This window comes from Macaca fascicularis, chromosome 18 (assembly GCF_037993035.2).
Source record: "Macaca fascicularis isolate 582-1 chromosome 18, T2T-MFA8v1.1".
NCBI lineage: Eukaryota > Metazoa > Chordata > Mammalia > Primates > Cercopithecidae > Macaca > Macaca fascicularis.
In genome coordinates, this window is record NC_088392.1 from 77797225 (window position 1) to 77813873 (window position 16649).

The 16649-nt window shown below is 42.9% G+C and overlaps 1 protein-coding gene across 5 annotated transcripts in view; it reads left to right on the forward strand.

Annotated features, from left to right (window-relative positions):
- Positions 1-14777, forward strand: part of TWSG1 (twisted gastrulation BMP signaling modulator 1) — a 114821-nt gene extending 100044 nt beyond the window's left edge. For 2 of the 5 annotated variants that reach the window (XR_012427343.1, XR_010582960.2), the window contains 2 exons: positions 12558-12691; positions 14150-14777. Coding sequence is in view for 3 of the 5 variants with exons in the window: in XM_074022924.1 (XP_073879025.1) it covers positions 875-987 (113 nt within the window). In the remaining 2 variants the exon portion in view is untranslated. Of the gene's footprint in view, positions 1-874; positions 2656-12557; positions 13149-14149 lie in introns of those variants that run through there. The other 3 variants (XM_074022923.1, XM_074022924.1, XM_074022922.1) reach the window with 3 other exon arrangements.
- The last annotated feature ends 1872 nt before the right edge of the window (positions 14778-16649 follow it).

Genomic DNA, 16649 nt, shown 5'->3' on the forward strand with positions numbered 1-16649 from the left:
TTGGTCTCATATCCGTTATAAACTCCTTTGCCTCTGTTAGCCAGATTTCAATTGTGAGCAGATACTTTTTATCACTGTTGAGCTTCATAGAATTTCACAGCCGGTAAGACTAAGTTGATCTGGGTGCTTTCCTTATATATGTATGCTATGGTTTGGATTTGTGTCCCCGCCTAAATCTCATGTCTAATTCTTTTTTTTCTTTTTTTTTCTTAAGATGGAGCCTTGCTCTGTCACCCAGGCTGGAGTGCAGTGGGGTGATCTCAGCTCACTGCAACCTCTGCCTCCCTGGTTCAAGCAATTCTCCTGCCTCAGCCTCCCAAGTAGCTGGGACTACAGGCATGTGCCACCATGCCTGGCTAATTTTTGTATTTTTAGTGGAGACGGAGTTTCACCATGTTGGCCAGGGTGGTCTTGAACTCCTGACCTCAAGTGATCCACCCACCTCGGGCCTTCCAGAGTGTTGGGATTACAGGCGGGAGCCACTGCGGCCTAATTATAATACCCAATGTTGGAGGATGGGCCTGGTGGGAGGTGATTGGATCATGGGAGTGGACTTCCCCCTTGCTAGTGAGTTCTCTCGAGATCTGGTTGGTTAAAAGTGTGTAGCACCTCCCGCTTCTCTTTCTTCCTCCTGCTCCAGTCATGTAATGCATGCTTGTTTCCCCTTCACCTTCCAGCATGATTTTAAGTTTCCTGAGGCCTCCCCAGCCATGCCTCCTGTACAGCCTGCAGAACCATGAGCCAGTTAAACCTCTTTTCTCTATAAATTACCCAGTCTCAGGTAGTTCTTTATAACAATGCAAGAACGGACTGATACAATGTATTTATATGAAGTGCTTCTGAAGACAAACTGCCTCTGAACTTCATCATCTAGGGCACAAACATCACCAAGCTGGAGAACACCCTCGGCCTGCTGCAGCTTCCTTGACATCGTCTTGCATAACTTCCTCCGGCGGCCTCACTTCAGAGACGATCCCTGGTCCATGAAAAGCAGAAGGCAAGTGAAAATGTACACATAAGCCCACGACTCATTTCAGCAAGCCAGGCATCTCTTTCCCTTTTATCATTACACAAGTAAAGCATGAATTCATGCTGATTGTAAAAAAAAAAAAATGCAGCAAGGCAGAAATACATGGAGCAAAAAGTGAAAGCCCCTTCATCACGCCTTCTTTCCATCTCCTTCCCCTCCCAGACGTCTCTCAGAGTATTTATAGATTCAACAGATGGAAGACCTCCCGCCCCAGCTCGGCTCCACCCCACCCCTGCACTCCTAGGAAGACCTCTCCTTCTCATTCCCCAAGAGCACAGATTTTATGCTGGAGAATTTCTAGAGTGGAAAAGGAGGCCCAGGTTTACAAACTGAAGGGGTCCCATAGATACCGCAGGCAGAGCGGGAAATCCAAGCATGAGTCTGTAGAGGGGGAGGTGCAGCCTAGTGGCTGGCGGCCGGCGGGCAAGCAGAGAGGCTGCAGGCAGGCAGCTTTGGGGACAGTGAGGAGGATGTGAGCAGCTCAGACAGAGGCCTCCCTCCCAGGGAACAGCTCCAGCTTTAGGACCTATCTTTTGCAGCTCAGGGTTAGCAAGGACGTGGACTCTTCTAAGCCTTCCTTTGTGTCTTTGTGTAACTGCCTTTGTCTGGGGAGCCCCGGGGGCTGCAGCTGTCAGGAGAAAGCGGGCCCAGCCTCAGCCAGGCCTGCACGGCGAAGGGGCAGCCCACTCTCTGGAAACAGGGAGGACCCAGCGCAGAGCAGCGTTCCCCAGCAGAGGACAGTGAAATGGGCCCGGACCTGCCTTAGGGGTGGGAAGAAGCTGCCCTTAAAAAGGGGTTACAGGCCGGGCGTGGTGGCCCACACCTGTAATCACAGCACTTTGGGAGGCTGAGGCAGGCGGATCACTGAGGTCAGGAGTTCGAGACCAGCCTGGCCAAAATGATGAAACCCCCGTCTCTACGAAAAATACAAAAATTAGCCTGGCGTCATGTCGGGAGCCTGTAATCCCAGCTACTCGGGAGCCGGAGGCAGGAGGCTCGTTTGAACCCCAGAGGCAGAGGTTGCAGGGAGCCTAGATTGCACCACTGGACTCCAGCCTGGGCAACGGAGTGAGACTCTGTCAAAAAAACAAACAAACAAAAAGTAGGAGGGGTGGGGTGTGTTATGAAAGTTGCTGGTACCGAAACGGGGTCACTTAGGTCAAACTCTAAACTCTAGCAAAATGGAGTTGCAGGGAGGCCATGAAAAGCCCTCACGCCCACATGCTCGCCACGGGACCCATCTCAAGATGTTCCTGCACGTAGACCCACATCAAGACTGGTTACAAGGACTTGTGGAGGCTGCGGTATTCCAGATCCGCCACCAGCACAGGATAGTGACCTGGCAACGGTCGCCTCCACCAACAAACAGACGACAGTTCCTGCAGCGAGCTTCTGTGACCTGACAGTCTTGTTTCAAAGCAGCGTGCGTGGACTTCTGTCTTTTAAACCTTATGAGCCATCATGGCACACGCTTCCACAGATTGCAATCCCTTGCATAGTCCCAAATGAGCTCATTTGTTTCCGAGTCTGTCTCTCTGAGTTTCCTCTTTAGGTTGATGGCATGATTTCATTTTTTTTTTTAAACTATGTATATACACAGATATATAATTTTTAAAAACTGTAAATGGAATCCTGTTATTTTTCTGTGACTTGCTTTTGCCCTTAATAGACTACAGCATTTCACATTGCTAGATGTAGAGCCATCTTGGATTTTTTTAAAGGAAAGCTGCCTATCTTTCATAATTAGAAGGCTCCGCGGGGCGCGGTGGCTCACGCCTGTAATCCCAACACTTTGGGAGGCCCAGGCAGGCGGCTCACTTGAGGCCAGGAGTTAGAGACCAGCCTGGCCAAAATGGTGAAACCCCATCTCTGCTAAAAATACAAAAATTAGCTGGGCATGGTGGTACGCACCTGTAATCCCAGCTACTCGGGAGGCTAAGGCAGGAGAATCGCTTGAACCCGGGTGGCAGAGGTTGCAGTGAGCCAGGATTGCTCCACTGTACTCCAGCCTGGGTGACAGAGTGAGACCCTGTCTTTAAAAAAAAAAAGAAGGCTGTTGGTGGGCCGGGCATGGTGGGATTACACGCCTATAATCTCAACACTTTGGGAGGCCAAGACCAGCACATCACATGATGTCAGAGTTTGAGACCAGCCTGGCCAACATGGTGAAATCCTGTCTCTACTAAAAATACAAAAATTACGGCATGGTGGCGTTTCCCAGCTACTGGGGAGGCTGAGGCAGGAGAATCACTTGAACCTTGGGAGTGGAGGTTGCAGTGAGCCAAGATCTGGCCACTGCACTCCAGCCTGGGTGACAGAGGGAGCCACCATCTCAAAAAAAAAAAGAGAGAAAGAAACAAAAGGCTGTTGGTGGTGCTCCTTTGTTTCCTGCAGCGGATTTAGGATTAAGAAGCAGTCTGTGTAAAGGATGGGGAGGGCTAGGGAGAGTGAGGCCTTCGGTGAGACCACTCACCCAGACTTGCAGTGACCTGCTGGAGCTTGCCTCTAAAACCCCCTTTCCTACTAACCAGCCCATGTCCTGGGGGAGCAACCTGCATGTCCTCAGCCCCTGCATCTCTGCAAAGGAGAGATTGGGGAATGTTGAGTGGAGATCCCCAAATTCCATCATTTTGAAAAATACTTTTGTTTCATTTTAGTTTTCCATTGCACAAGCCTATTAAACTTTCAAAGAAGGTTTAATGATGTTAAATGGCCTTCCTCTTCCCTTTTATGTCATTTGCTCTCTTTTTTGAAGGAATCAAAGACAAACTTCAAATGCTGAGAATGTCAACTTCATCCAGTTTAATGCTTTTATATGTGTTGCCAAGAAAGAAATTCCCAGAAGCAAAAATGTCGAAATAATCTTTGTGAAAGGCAAAACACAAAAAACAAACACAAAAAACCCAAAAGCCTATTTCAGATGTCAATGGTCAGCAATATTATTGAAAAATAATTATCACCTTTGAAAATTATGTTTCTTAAAATTAATTTCCCTAAGATCACAGTTGGGCTTTCCTTTCACAGAACTATCAAACAGCTTCTGATATCAAAATAACTGGCAATTTGCTTTTCCTAGGGCAGCGCTGAATTTCCTTAGTAGTTAGTTAGCTTTTATAAGTTAATAAAGTTTGACAATGCCATGAATGTTGGAGCAGGGTCAAAGACAGGAAGCCGAGTAGATGTGTCTTTCGTGGTCCCGGCTCTGTTTTCATGGCCACACAAGTGCCGTGGCTTGCCTCGTGGATGGGAGACCCTGTGAGCCAGATACTGAGTCAAAATTTGAATTTTTCTAAAGTTAGCACAGAGGGGATTTCACAAAGTGTAATTCTCTTGGAAGAAGGGCTGATGTCATTTTTAAATTGTGTGAAATTAAATCATGCAAACTTAAAGCTATTAGAACCTTAAATTATTCTGAGCCTTGAGAAGAATGTGGCTATGTGGTCTAAGTTACGTGATGCAGCTGCAACTTCTGCCTTTTTTCCTGTAAATAATTAGGAAGACCAGGTAGCACCAGAATCAGGGCCCCTCAGACCATTACCCCTCCTCACAAAGAAATCATCTTCTTTGGAATGTAGCAATCTGTAGTCAATCAAATTGCTGTAATATATGCTCTGATCTTGTATAAAAAATGTTACAATCCTGCTAAAACTTTTCTGTCTCTGCCTATATAAGGGAGACATTAGCTTCTCCACTTTATTTATTTATTTATTTATTTTAGATACAGGGTCTTGCTCTGTCACCGAGGCTGGAGTACAGTGGTGCCATCATAGCTCACTATAACCTTGAACTCGTGGGCTCAAGTGATCCTCCTGGTTCAGCCCCCTGAGTAGCTGCTGAGACCACAGGCACGTGCCACCATGCCTGGCTAATTTTTTTTTACTTTTTTTAGTAATGGGGTCTCAGTATGTTGCCCAGGCTGGTCTCAAACTCTTGGCCTCGAGTGATCCTCCCGCCTTGGCCTCCCAAAGCCTTGGGATTACAGACATGAGCCACTACGCCCAGCCAACATCTCTACTTTAAAATGCTGACCCTATTCATCTGGAGTCTGCATTTACCGGGTGGCTATCCTCAAGCTTTGCACTAAACTCTACACTTTCATCCTATTTTCTGAATTTCACTATTTAATATTGACTACTGTAAAACTGAATTTCAAATTCTCCTCCCCACTATAGGGTGATAGAGCTATCCAGGGGGAATGGCTCATCTGGGGGAAAGGGGAAGCCTGAGAATTTTCGAGCAGGATTTCCCAGTCCTGAAGAGGGCGCTCCTGGTGAGTCCTGGGATGATTTCAAAGCAGTGACTTTGGCAATCAGGTTTATTGGAGCTTTATTTATTTATTTATTTATTTATTTATTTATTTATTTATTTAATAGAGCAGGGCTTTATTTACCCCAACAGAGGGCTAAAGGGCATATACTTGATGACAATAGAACGGTCATTGTTTTTATTCCAGTTTTTTAAAGACAGAGTCTCACTCTTTCCCCTAGGCTGCAGCGCAGTGGCACAATCATAGCTCACTGCAGCCTCAAACTCCTGGCATTAAGCAGTCCTCCCACCTCAACCTCCCTAGTGGCTGAGACTGTAGGTGTACACTGCTATGTCTGGCTAATTAAAAAGCTTTTTTTTTTTTTTGTAGAGACAGGGTTTTGCTATATTGCCCAGGCTGGTCTCAAACTCCTGGCTTCAACTGGTCCTCCCATGTTAGCCTCCCAAAGCACTGGGTTTACAAGCATGAGCCATTGCACCCAGCCCCAACTGTTAAAAATAATGCAGTAATTACTTTTAAAAAATTTCCCAGCACTTTGGGAGGCCGAGGCGGGTGAATCATGAGGTCAGGAGTTCAAAACTAGCCTGGCCAACATAGTGAAACTTCGTCTCTACTAAAAAATACAAAAAAAAAATTAGGTGGCCATGGTGAAGGGTGCCCATAATCCCAGCTACTTGGGAGGCTGAGGCAGGAGACTCGCTTGAACCCAGGAAGCAGAGGTTGCAGTGTGCCGAGATCACGCCATTGCACTCCAGCCTAGGCAACAATGCGAGTAGACTCCATCTCACAAAAAAAAAAAAAAATTTTTTTTTCAACCCTAAAACAGAAAGTTTGAGCCCCACCAAATGCTTTTCCAATAATTGGATCAGATGACCCAGTTCAAATATTAGTTACTCCTGTTAGTGGGCTTATTTGCTGGGTGGACTATTACACAGTTCTTCATTGTTTTACCCTTAATTTTATAAGGTTTTTTGTTTTTGTTTTTGTTTTTGTTTTTTGAGACGGAGTCTCGCTCTGTCGCCCAGGCTGGAGTGCAGTGGCCGGATCTCAGCTCACTGCAAGCTCTGACTCCCGGGTATACGCCATTCTCCTGCCTCAGCCTCCCAAGTAGCTGGGACTACAGGCGCCCGCCACCATGCCCGGCTAGTTTTTTGTATTTTTTAGTAGAGACGGGGTTTCACCATATTAGCCAGGATGGTCTCTATCTCCTGACCTCGTGATCCACCCGTCTCGGCCTCCCAAAGTGCTGGGATTACAGGCTTGAGCCACCGCGCCTGGCCTATAAGGTTTAATTTATATAAAACTACTGCTCCCGGCCTGGGGAACATGATGAAACCCCATCTCTACAAAAAAATAGAGAAATTAGCTGGGCATGGTGGTGCACACCTGTAGTTCCAACTACTTAGGAGGCTGAGGTAGAGGATCATCTGAGCCCAGGGAGGTGGAGGCTGCAGTAAGTCATGATCACACCACTGCACTCCAGGCTGGGTGACAGAGAAAGACCCTGTCTCAAAATAAACAAAAAACAACAGCAAAACCCTACTGCTCAAAGTGAGAAGTGGAGTGAAAAGGCAACCCACCAGATAGGAAAATATATTTTCAAGTCATGTGTCTGCTATAGGATGAACATATAGAATATATAAATAACTCCTGCAACTCAACAACAAAAACAAAAACCTGAAACAACCCAATTTAAAAATGGTCAAGGGACTTGAATAGACCTTTCTCCAAAGAAGATATACAAATGGCCAATAAATACCAGGCACGGTGGCTCACACCTATAATCCCAGCACTTTGGGGGACGAGGTGGGTGGATTACTTGAGGTCAGGGGGTTCAAGAGCAACCTGACCAACATGATGAAACCCCATCTGTACTAGAAATACAAAAATTAGCTGGGAGTGGCGGGAGGCACCTGAATCTCAGCTACTCGGGAGGCTGAGGCACAAGAATGACTGGAACCCAGGAGGTGGAGGTTGCAGTGAGCCGAGATCATGCCACTGTACTCTAGCCTGGGCAACAGAGCAAGACTCTCAAAAACAAAACAAAACAAAACAAAAAGCAAATGGTCAATAAGCACAGGACTCATCATTAGGGAAATGCAAAGCGAAACCAAATTAGATACCGCTCCACACTCATTAGGATGACTATTCTTTCTTAAAAATACAGCAAATAACAAGTGTTGGTGAGGATGTGGAGAGTTGGAACCCTTGTGCACTGTTGGTGGGAATGTAAAGTGGTGCAGTCACTATGGGAGACAAGATGTTGGTTGCTCAAAAAAGTCAAACAGGCAGGACGCAGTGGCTCACACCTGTAATCCCAGGACTTTGGGAGGCTGAGGCGGGCGGATCACCTGAGGTCAGGAGTTGGAGATCAGCCTGCCCAACATGGCAAAACCCCATCTCTACTAAAAATACAAAATTAGCCAGGCATGGTGGTGCATGCCTGTAGTCCCAGCTACTCAGAAGGCTGAGACAGGAGAATCACCTGAACTGGGAGGCAGAGGTTCAGGTGATCCAAGATCACACCATTGCACTCCAACCTGGGTGGCAAGAGTGAAATTCCATCTCAAAAAAGAAAGTCGGCCGGGCGCGGTGGCTCACGCCTGTAATCCCAGCACTTTGGAAGGCCGAGGCGGGCGGATCACAAGGTCAGGAGATCGAGACCATGGTGAAACCCCGTCTCTACTAAAAATAGAAAAAATTAGCCGGGCGCAGTGGCGGGCGCCTGTAGTCCCAGCTACTCGGGAGGCTGAGGCCGGAGAATGGCGTGAACCCGGGAGGCGGAGCTTGCAGTGAGCCGAGATTGCGCCACTCACTCCAGCCTGGGCGACAGAGCGAGACTCCGTCTCAAAAAAAAAAAAAAAAAAAAGAAAGTCAAACATAGAATTACCATACGATCCAGCAGTTCCACTTCTGGGTATATACCCAGAAGAATTTAAAGCAGAAACTCAAACAGATATTTATGCACCAATGTTCACAACAGCCTTTGGAAATAACCCAAACGTTCATTGATAAATGAGTAAATGAAAAGTAGTATGGGCCGGGCGCGGTGGCTCACGCCTGTAATCCCAGCTCTCAGGGAGGCAGAGGCGGGAGGATAGCTTGAGCCCAGGAGTTCGAGACCTGCCTGGGTAATATAGCGAGACCCCGTTCTCCACAAAAAGAAAAAAAAAAAAAAAAAAGACAAAAGAAAAGTAGTATGTACATATCATGAAATCATCTTTAAAAGGAATGAAATTCTGACATGTTACAACATAAAGGAGACTTGAATTATACTAGGTGAAATAAGCCAGACACAAAAAAACAAATATTGTATGATTCCACTTACATTGGATACCTACAGTAGTCAAATTCATAGAGACAGAAAGTAGAGGCGTGGTCACAGGAGTAAGGCAGGGGCAGTGGGAAGTTATTTAATGGGTGCAGGGTTTCAGCTGGGGAAGATAAAAAAGTTCTGGCAATGTCTGGTGGTGATGGTAGCACAAGAATGTGAATGTACTTAATGCCACTATCTGTATGCTTAAAAATGGTTAAAATGGCTAATTTTAATGTTACATATATTTGACCACAATTTTTTAAAAGTGGGGAAGCATAAGGAATGCTTTGTTCAATCACAAACAATTTAACAAGGAACACAAAAATGATAATTTTTCAAGTTCCTGTCAAGATATTTTCCACTAGATCTATACCATATATTTATCTGGTCATAATTCTTACATAGCATATCAAACTATCTCTGGTTCTTCAAACATTGATGTTAAAAGAGAAAATACTACTATATAGTAAAAAAAAAAAAAATCAATTTGGCTTTTTACTTACAAAGAAAAGAAGATCTGTACTCACAATGTATGATTTCTGAACAAATGACAACCAATAGCACCAATAGCAGTTTGAGATCTTCTCTAGCTCCTCATTTAGAAACAAAACTGAAAAATTACAAAAATAAGCCAACCAGGTTTTCTAAAACCAAAAATTGCAAGCATTTGAAATAGCTGCTTTGGTCTATTTTCTGATGCCATCATGCAAATACATTTCCATCTAAATTTTTTCTCATTTAAACAAATTTGTATCAACATGATATATGTAAATTACTTTTAAAAAAGAGTACAGCTTAAAGTCAGCTGATGAGCAATGAAAAAAATAAAAAGTAAAAAAATCAGAGTATAGCAGGGTTTGTGATGAAAAGTCTATGTCTCCTTCCCACCCTAGGCCTACCCTCATAGGCAATCATTTTTCTATATTTTGTTCTCTTGATCATTACCTTCAGGATTCTAAATTTTATATTTCCATACTACTATTTTTAGATTAGATGGATAACATCTAACAAGTCCCTGCTCTAAAAGATGAGGATTTAACCCATACTATTGCCTTTCTCCTCTCAATTTTTATTATTATTTTGCTTATGTCTTTTTCTTTTTTTTAATCTTTGTAATTTGAAATGAAACACTTAAGCCTCTATTTCGTGATCCATTAACTTTATACAATATTCCTTGCCAATCCAGGATATAAGATTCTCTGCAACTTGGGTTCCAGTATTAAGTCTTCTGTGAATTGTCTATTGGTTGACTTTTTAAAGTTGAAAACCATTAAATAGCATGCACATTATAATAATATGTAGGTATTATTAATCAGAGAGCTTTTAAAAAATATGCTAAGATTCTGTTTCCTCCTCTATATGGTCAATGTCAGCACTCCAGTGTCAACTGAAAGAAGTTCTAGAATCATGGGCAAAAAATACTCTCTTCTAAAACACTATCAATTGCTCAAAATGTTACAATTACATTTTAGCATGTTTCATGTTTGAATCAGGACTATCCTGTACAATCTTCTGTTTTGCTTGGCATTTCTAATTGCCTTTTGCTTTTTTTTTTTTTTTTTTTTTGAAATGGAGATGGAGTCTCACTCTGGTACCCAGGATGGAATAGAGTGGCACGATCTTGGCTAACTACAACCTTCGCCTCCTGGGTTCAAGCAATTCTCCTGCCTCAGCCTCCCGAGTAGCTGAGACTACAGGCATGCACCACCACACCTGAGTATTTTTGTATTTTTAGTAAAGATGAGAGGAGGGGTTCTCACCATGTTGGTCAGGCTGGTCTCAAAACTCCTGACCTCAAGTGATCCACTGGCCTCAGCGTCCCGAAGTACTGCGATTACAGACATGAGCCTCCACACCCGGCCTCTAAGTGCCTTTGTTTTATCTGATTTGAAAAAGAAGCATGTCTTCTTCTTAATAGGCTTCTAGGTCAGTTTAAATCTTTGTTGTATCCCATATCTTCCTTTCTCTTGGCTGTCTACATATTTCACTAATATATACATCCTCAAAATCTTCCTAAAAACGAATGTGTGGGTGCTATACTTTCTAAGTTCTTGGACGTGTACAAATATCCTAATTTTGCTTTCTCATTCAATTGATAGGTTGGCTATATATGGCATTTTAAATTGAAAATAATTTAAAATTGATATAATAGAAAACCCTGACTTACCACTTTTTCCTACAAAAAACAGTTTGTCTGTTTGTCTACCTTAGTATTTTCGTTTTTGCAGTTTATTTCTTGTATATCCAGGGGTCCTTAATTGCTCATATTTGCTGTCTAGCCAACGACTATGCCTCAAGGCTATCCTTCATTAAGGGCTGCTGTGTTGGTAGCAGAGACGTTTTGGTGGTCAAGTCGTTTTTCCATTGATAAGGTTCTCTGACAGAAAAGATTATCTTATATCTAGTGGACTAGTAGCTTTGCAATCGGGGACCTTACCCCTGACTTTCTACCACTGCATGTCACAACATTCTGTAGCTAGTAAGGTAACAAACTCATTAATGCATCAAAAGTCCCAGAAATTGCTAAGATAACTAAAATAGTATTTCATGAGGATGTAAATTTCATTCAATAATAAGATAAATGGCCAGGTGTGGTGGCACACACCTGTAATCCCAGCATTTTGGGAGGCAGAGGCAGGCAGATCACCTGAGGTCAGGAGTTTGAGACCAGCCTGACCAACATGGCAAAACCCCGTCTCTACTAAAAATACAAAAATTAGCTGGGCATGGTGACATGCACCTGTAGTCCCAGCTACTTGGGAGGCTGAGGCAGAGAATCGTTTGAATCTGGGAGGTGGAGGTTGCAGTGAGCCCAGATCGCACCACTGCACTTCAGCCTGGGTGACTCTGTTTCAAAAAAAAAAAAAAGTAATAATAATAATAAATATAATAGCTGAGATGCCTGCTATTTCAAAACGACAAATGAATTATTGTTTTCAAGATACAGGTTTTAAAGGGACAAATGAGAAAATGTATATTAAGCAACTTTTAAAAAATAAACAGGAAAGTAGTATAAAATGACAGAAAAACTTTATATTGGCATTGTATCTCCTATCTTTTGAATCTAGATCAACTTCTGGATAAGCAAATTTGTTCGTATCCTTGATATTTATTAAAGCATAGATTTTTAAATTTTAGCCTATTACATATTTCATGATTTTAGATATTTCCAATGTCAAACTTTCAAAAGTACATGTTTAACTCCTAATGATTCTTCAATTATTTGCATATCTTTTTTGTTTCTAATGTTGTTTACAAATGAACAAATTCTTTAGTTAGAAATGCTAGTTTAAGCCAGACATGGTGGCATGTGCCTTATAGTCTTAGCTACTCAGGAGGCTGAGGCAGGAGGATTGCTTGAGCTCAGGAGGTTGAGGCTGAAGTAAGCTGTTGATTGAACCATTGCACGTCAGCCTGGTGACAGAGTGAGACCCTATGTCTCCCCCCCGAAAAAAAAAAAAGAAGAAGAAAGAGAGAAAGAGAAAGAAGGAAAGAAATGCTAATTTAGGTGAGAGATTCAATTATATATTATAATTAGACAAGAATCAACAAAGTAATGACTACTTAATTTGTTCTTAATTAAACTTTTTTTCATTCTTAGTCTTCCTAGAGCATGACTATTCAAATCAGGCTATACTAATCAGTCTAATCAGACTAATTAGAATATCTTATTCTAAAGGATCAAAACATAACAAACACAGCTAGATAACATCACATTGTTATGTTTTTCTTGCCTAATTAATTTTAACCAAAGAACATGGCATATATCAGCTGTTACATTTTAAAAGTCAAATTTGGGCTTATAACAATGGGTTTATGAAATATAAAATAATTATGAAAATTATAAAATAGCTATTAAAATGTTTTTTGTGTCATTATACTTAATTTCTCTCTTATACAGGCATACCTCATTTTATTGTGTTTTGCTTTATTGCCCTTCACAGGTACTGCATTTTTCACAAATTGGAGGTTTGTGGCAACCCTGCATAAATCAAGTCTATCAGCACCATTTTTCTAACAACATATGCTCACTTGTCATCTCTGTGTCAGCATTTTTTAGCAATATTTTAAAATTAAGGTATGTACTTTTTTAGACATAATGTTATCGCACACTTAGTAGACTACAGTGTAGTGTAAACATAACTTTTAAAAGGTTTTTTATGTTAACTTTATTTTTTCAATTGAATAATAATTGTACATATTTATGGGATACATAGTGATGTTTTGATATATATAATATGTAGTGCTCAGATTAGGGTAATTAGAAGATCCATGATCTCAAACATTTATCATTTTTTTGTGTTGGGAACATTCAATATCCTCCTTCTAGCTATTTGAAACTATGTATTATTTGTAACTACAGTCATACTACAGTGGTATGGAACACTAAAACTCATTCCTCCTATCTCACTGTAATTTTGTATACTTGGACAAATCTCTCTCTATCCCCCCTTCCCCATACCCTTCTCAGCCTCTAGTAACCTCTGTTCTATTTTTTACTTCTATGAAATAAAAAAAATTTTTTTTGATAGAAACAGGATTCTTGCTATGTTACCCAGGCTGGTCTTGAACTCCTGGACTCAAAGGATCCTCCTGCCTCAGGGTCCCAAAGTGCTGGTATTACAGGCGTGAGCCACCGTGCCCAACCAAGATCAACTTTTTCTAGCTTCCACATATGAGCGAAAACATGTGGTGTTTAACCTTCTGTTCCTGCCTTATTTCCCTTAACATAACGTCCTCCAGTTCCATCCATGTTGCCATGAATGACAGGATTTCACGCTTTTTTATGGCTGAATAGCATTGCATTGTGTAAATACACCACATTTTCTTTATGCATTCATCTGTTGTTGGACACCTGGTTTGATTCCACATCCAGGTTATTATGATTACTGCTGCAATAAACACAGGGGCACAGATGCCTCTTTGATACACTGACTTCCTTTCCTTTGGGTAAATGGGTGGCAGTGGGATTGGTGGGTATGGGTAGTTCTATTTGTAGTTTTCTAAGGAAGTTTCATACTGTTCTCCATAGTGGCTGCACTAATAACTGGGGAATCTGTTATTATTAATTGTACTAATAACTGGGGAGGATGGGAGTCTTTTCACCTTTCTGGCAAATTTTCTCTATGCTTGGAATTATTTCAAAATGAATCATTAAAAATAATTTTAAAAGGAGAACAGGGCAGGAGAAAGTCAGAGGCAGTGAGTATAGAAAACAGAGTTTTACTATCACAAGGAGAGTTAAGAAGAGTTTAATCAGTTTCAGCCTTCAATCTGTTTCCGTTGACACCACGCGGATCCAAGAGGAGCGCCCCCAATAAAACTCAGCCCCAAACACAGATCTGTGAGCTAATGAGATGATTCTTGCTCTTTTAAACCACTGTGTTTTGGGGTAGGTTGTTAGTAGCAATAGTGACTGGAGCAGAGCTCTCTGGGTTTTCGTTTATGAATCTTATAACAAGCAGACCTCGTTTTATTTTGCTTCACTTTGCTTTGAACAAACCTTCAACTTTTGTTGTTTATCTGTGCTTCACAGACACCACCATCTTTTGCAAATTGAAGGTTTGTGGAAACCCTGCATAGAGGAAGTGTATCGGTACCATTTTCCCAACAGCACGTGCTCACTTTGTGTCTCTTTTCACATTCCCCTGAAGAGGGAAACAGCACAGGCCTGGGCAGTGCAATGCTTCCATAGTGCACCTCATTGCATGGACATTCCCCTGAGGCTGGTGGGCAAGTCAGCGCCAAGCAGCCCATTCTGTGATCAGCCCATCCCCCATGGGAGTCTTGTCCCTTGGTGGCAAGTGTTTCCATAGTGCTATAGAATGGATAGTTGTCCCCTCGAAATCTCATGTTGAAATTTGATCCCCCAAGTTGGAGGTGAGGCCTGGTAGAAGGCATTTGGAATCCAGGGGCAGATCCCTCATGAATGGCTTGGTGCCATTCTCTCAAAAGTGAGTTCTCACTCTTAGTTCCAGAAAGAACTGACTGTGAAAGAAGCCGGCACCTCCCTCCCTCTTTTCCTTTCTCTCTCCTGCTCCCCTTCACTTTCTGCCATGAGTGGAAGCTTTCTGGGGCCCTCACCAGAAGCAGATGCCAGCACAATGCTTCTTGGACAGCCTGCAAAACTGTAAGTGAAATAAACCTATTTTCTATGTAAGCGACCCAGCCTCAGGTGATTATTTTATTGCAATGCAAAATCGACTAAGATACGTAGCCTCTAGGTGTCCAAGTCATGCTTTTCTTATCTAAACATGCAGAGAAACGAATAGCCCCCTGCAGTCATAACCACTCATTATAAACCTCCAAAACTGCAGCCCTCACTGGTGACTTTTCAGCCACTGCACACCCAAAGATCATGTTCTCTCATAGCACAAAGGCATCCCTGGTACTCCCAAAGCTAAAGAGACCAGAGAACTGACTCATAAGAAACAATAAATCTTTCTGAGTTTCTCTTCAAAGGGTTTAGCCTGTTGACTTCCCTACACTTTGTTCTCAAACTCAACGTTCTTGTTCTTCCTTGCCCCTACTCACCGTAAACAGCCTTCCCTTTCACATCAGCTCTAATCAGTAACTCACATCTGTTCCCTTGGTTACCTGTACCCATTGTTCCCCCGAAACTGCACGTCTCACTCAATCCACCTCTGTACCTCACGTCCCCCTCCCCTGCTATATTTAGGAAAATATGTACAAGTAGCCAATCAGGTCAGCTCAAATTGTGCAGTCCGACCCCAGCCCATGTGGCTGTGGCACAGGGACAGGGACTGCATTACGCATAAAAATCCCCTGGTGTCCTTTGTTCTGTGTGCACTTGTGATCTTGATTGACGTGAGTGACACCCTTCTGCAGAAGTAAATTGCCTTGCTGAGAGGATTAAACTTTTGCCTGAGTGCTGGTTTTACTTTGCAGCACCAAGCATTTATTCCTGGAGTGTTTTATATCCAACATCACTGCAAAGAGAACAGAGCTCTAGACCCAAGAGAAACCTCCCCTCAACTCTTGGGACTCCATATGGAAGGCAGAAGACCCCCAAAAGGGGATGTGTGACACCTTTTTCTATGTTCTTAAGGGGTCTCAGGGTTGCTAGAAGTCTTCTCTAGATTCCTTCACGTGGTCTTGAAGATAGCAAATGAAGGAGGAGCGGAGTGGAAGGAAATTGAAAACTAAGTCTTAGAGGAGCCAAACTGGGGCAATTTCAAGCTTTCCAAAAGGCAAAAGTCATACCAACAAGAAAGGCACCACACAGAGGGACCAAACATATAAATTGTTTTAAAAGGGGGGATGCTCAGTCAACTGAAAACAAATTCTCAGACAGAGGATGCAAAAAGAGAAGAAAGCTGGGTGTGGTGGCTTACACCTGTAATCCCAACACTTTGGAAGGCTGAGGCAGAGGTACCACCACTTGAGCCTGGGAGTTCAGGACCAGCCTGAGCAACATAGTGAGACTTCGTCTTCACAAAAAGTTTTTAAAATTAGCTGGGTGTGGTAATATGTTCCTGCACTGCCAAATACAACGGGAGGCTGAGGCGGGAGGATTTCCTGAGCCCAGAGATCAGGACTGCAGAGAACCACGATAGTGACACTCTACTCCAGCCTGGGCAACAGAGTAAGACTCTGTCTAAAAAAAATAAGAAATAAAAAAAATCAGCTTTTTTCCCCCCCACACAACACAACCATAATACCAGCTTTTAATTAAGCTGAGTTCTGATCACTGAGTTCATTAATTAATTAATTTTTAAAATTTCTTGTTTTAGAGACAGGGTGTTGCTCTGTTGCCCAGGCTGGACTGCAGTGGCATAATCACGGCTCAGTGTAGCCCCAAACTCCTGGGCTCAAGCAATCCTCCCTCCTTGGCCTCCAAGAGTGCTGGGATTACAGGTGAGAGCCACCATGCCTGGCATCCTCTTCAAGTTCTTTTACTTTTGCTTCTGCTGCTAGCTGGGCTTCCATTCTGTCCACGGAGGTGGCTGCCCCACTGCAGAGCTGCTTGCCCCTTTCTGCCCTCCCTTGCCACAGTGGGGTACGTGGCTCTTGGC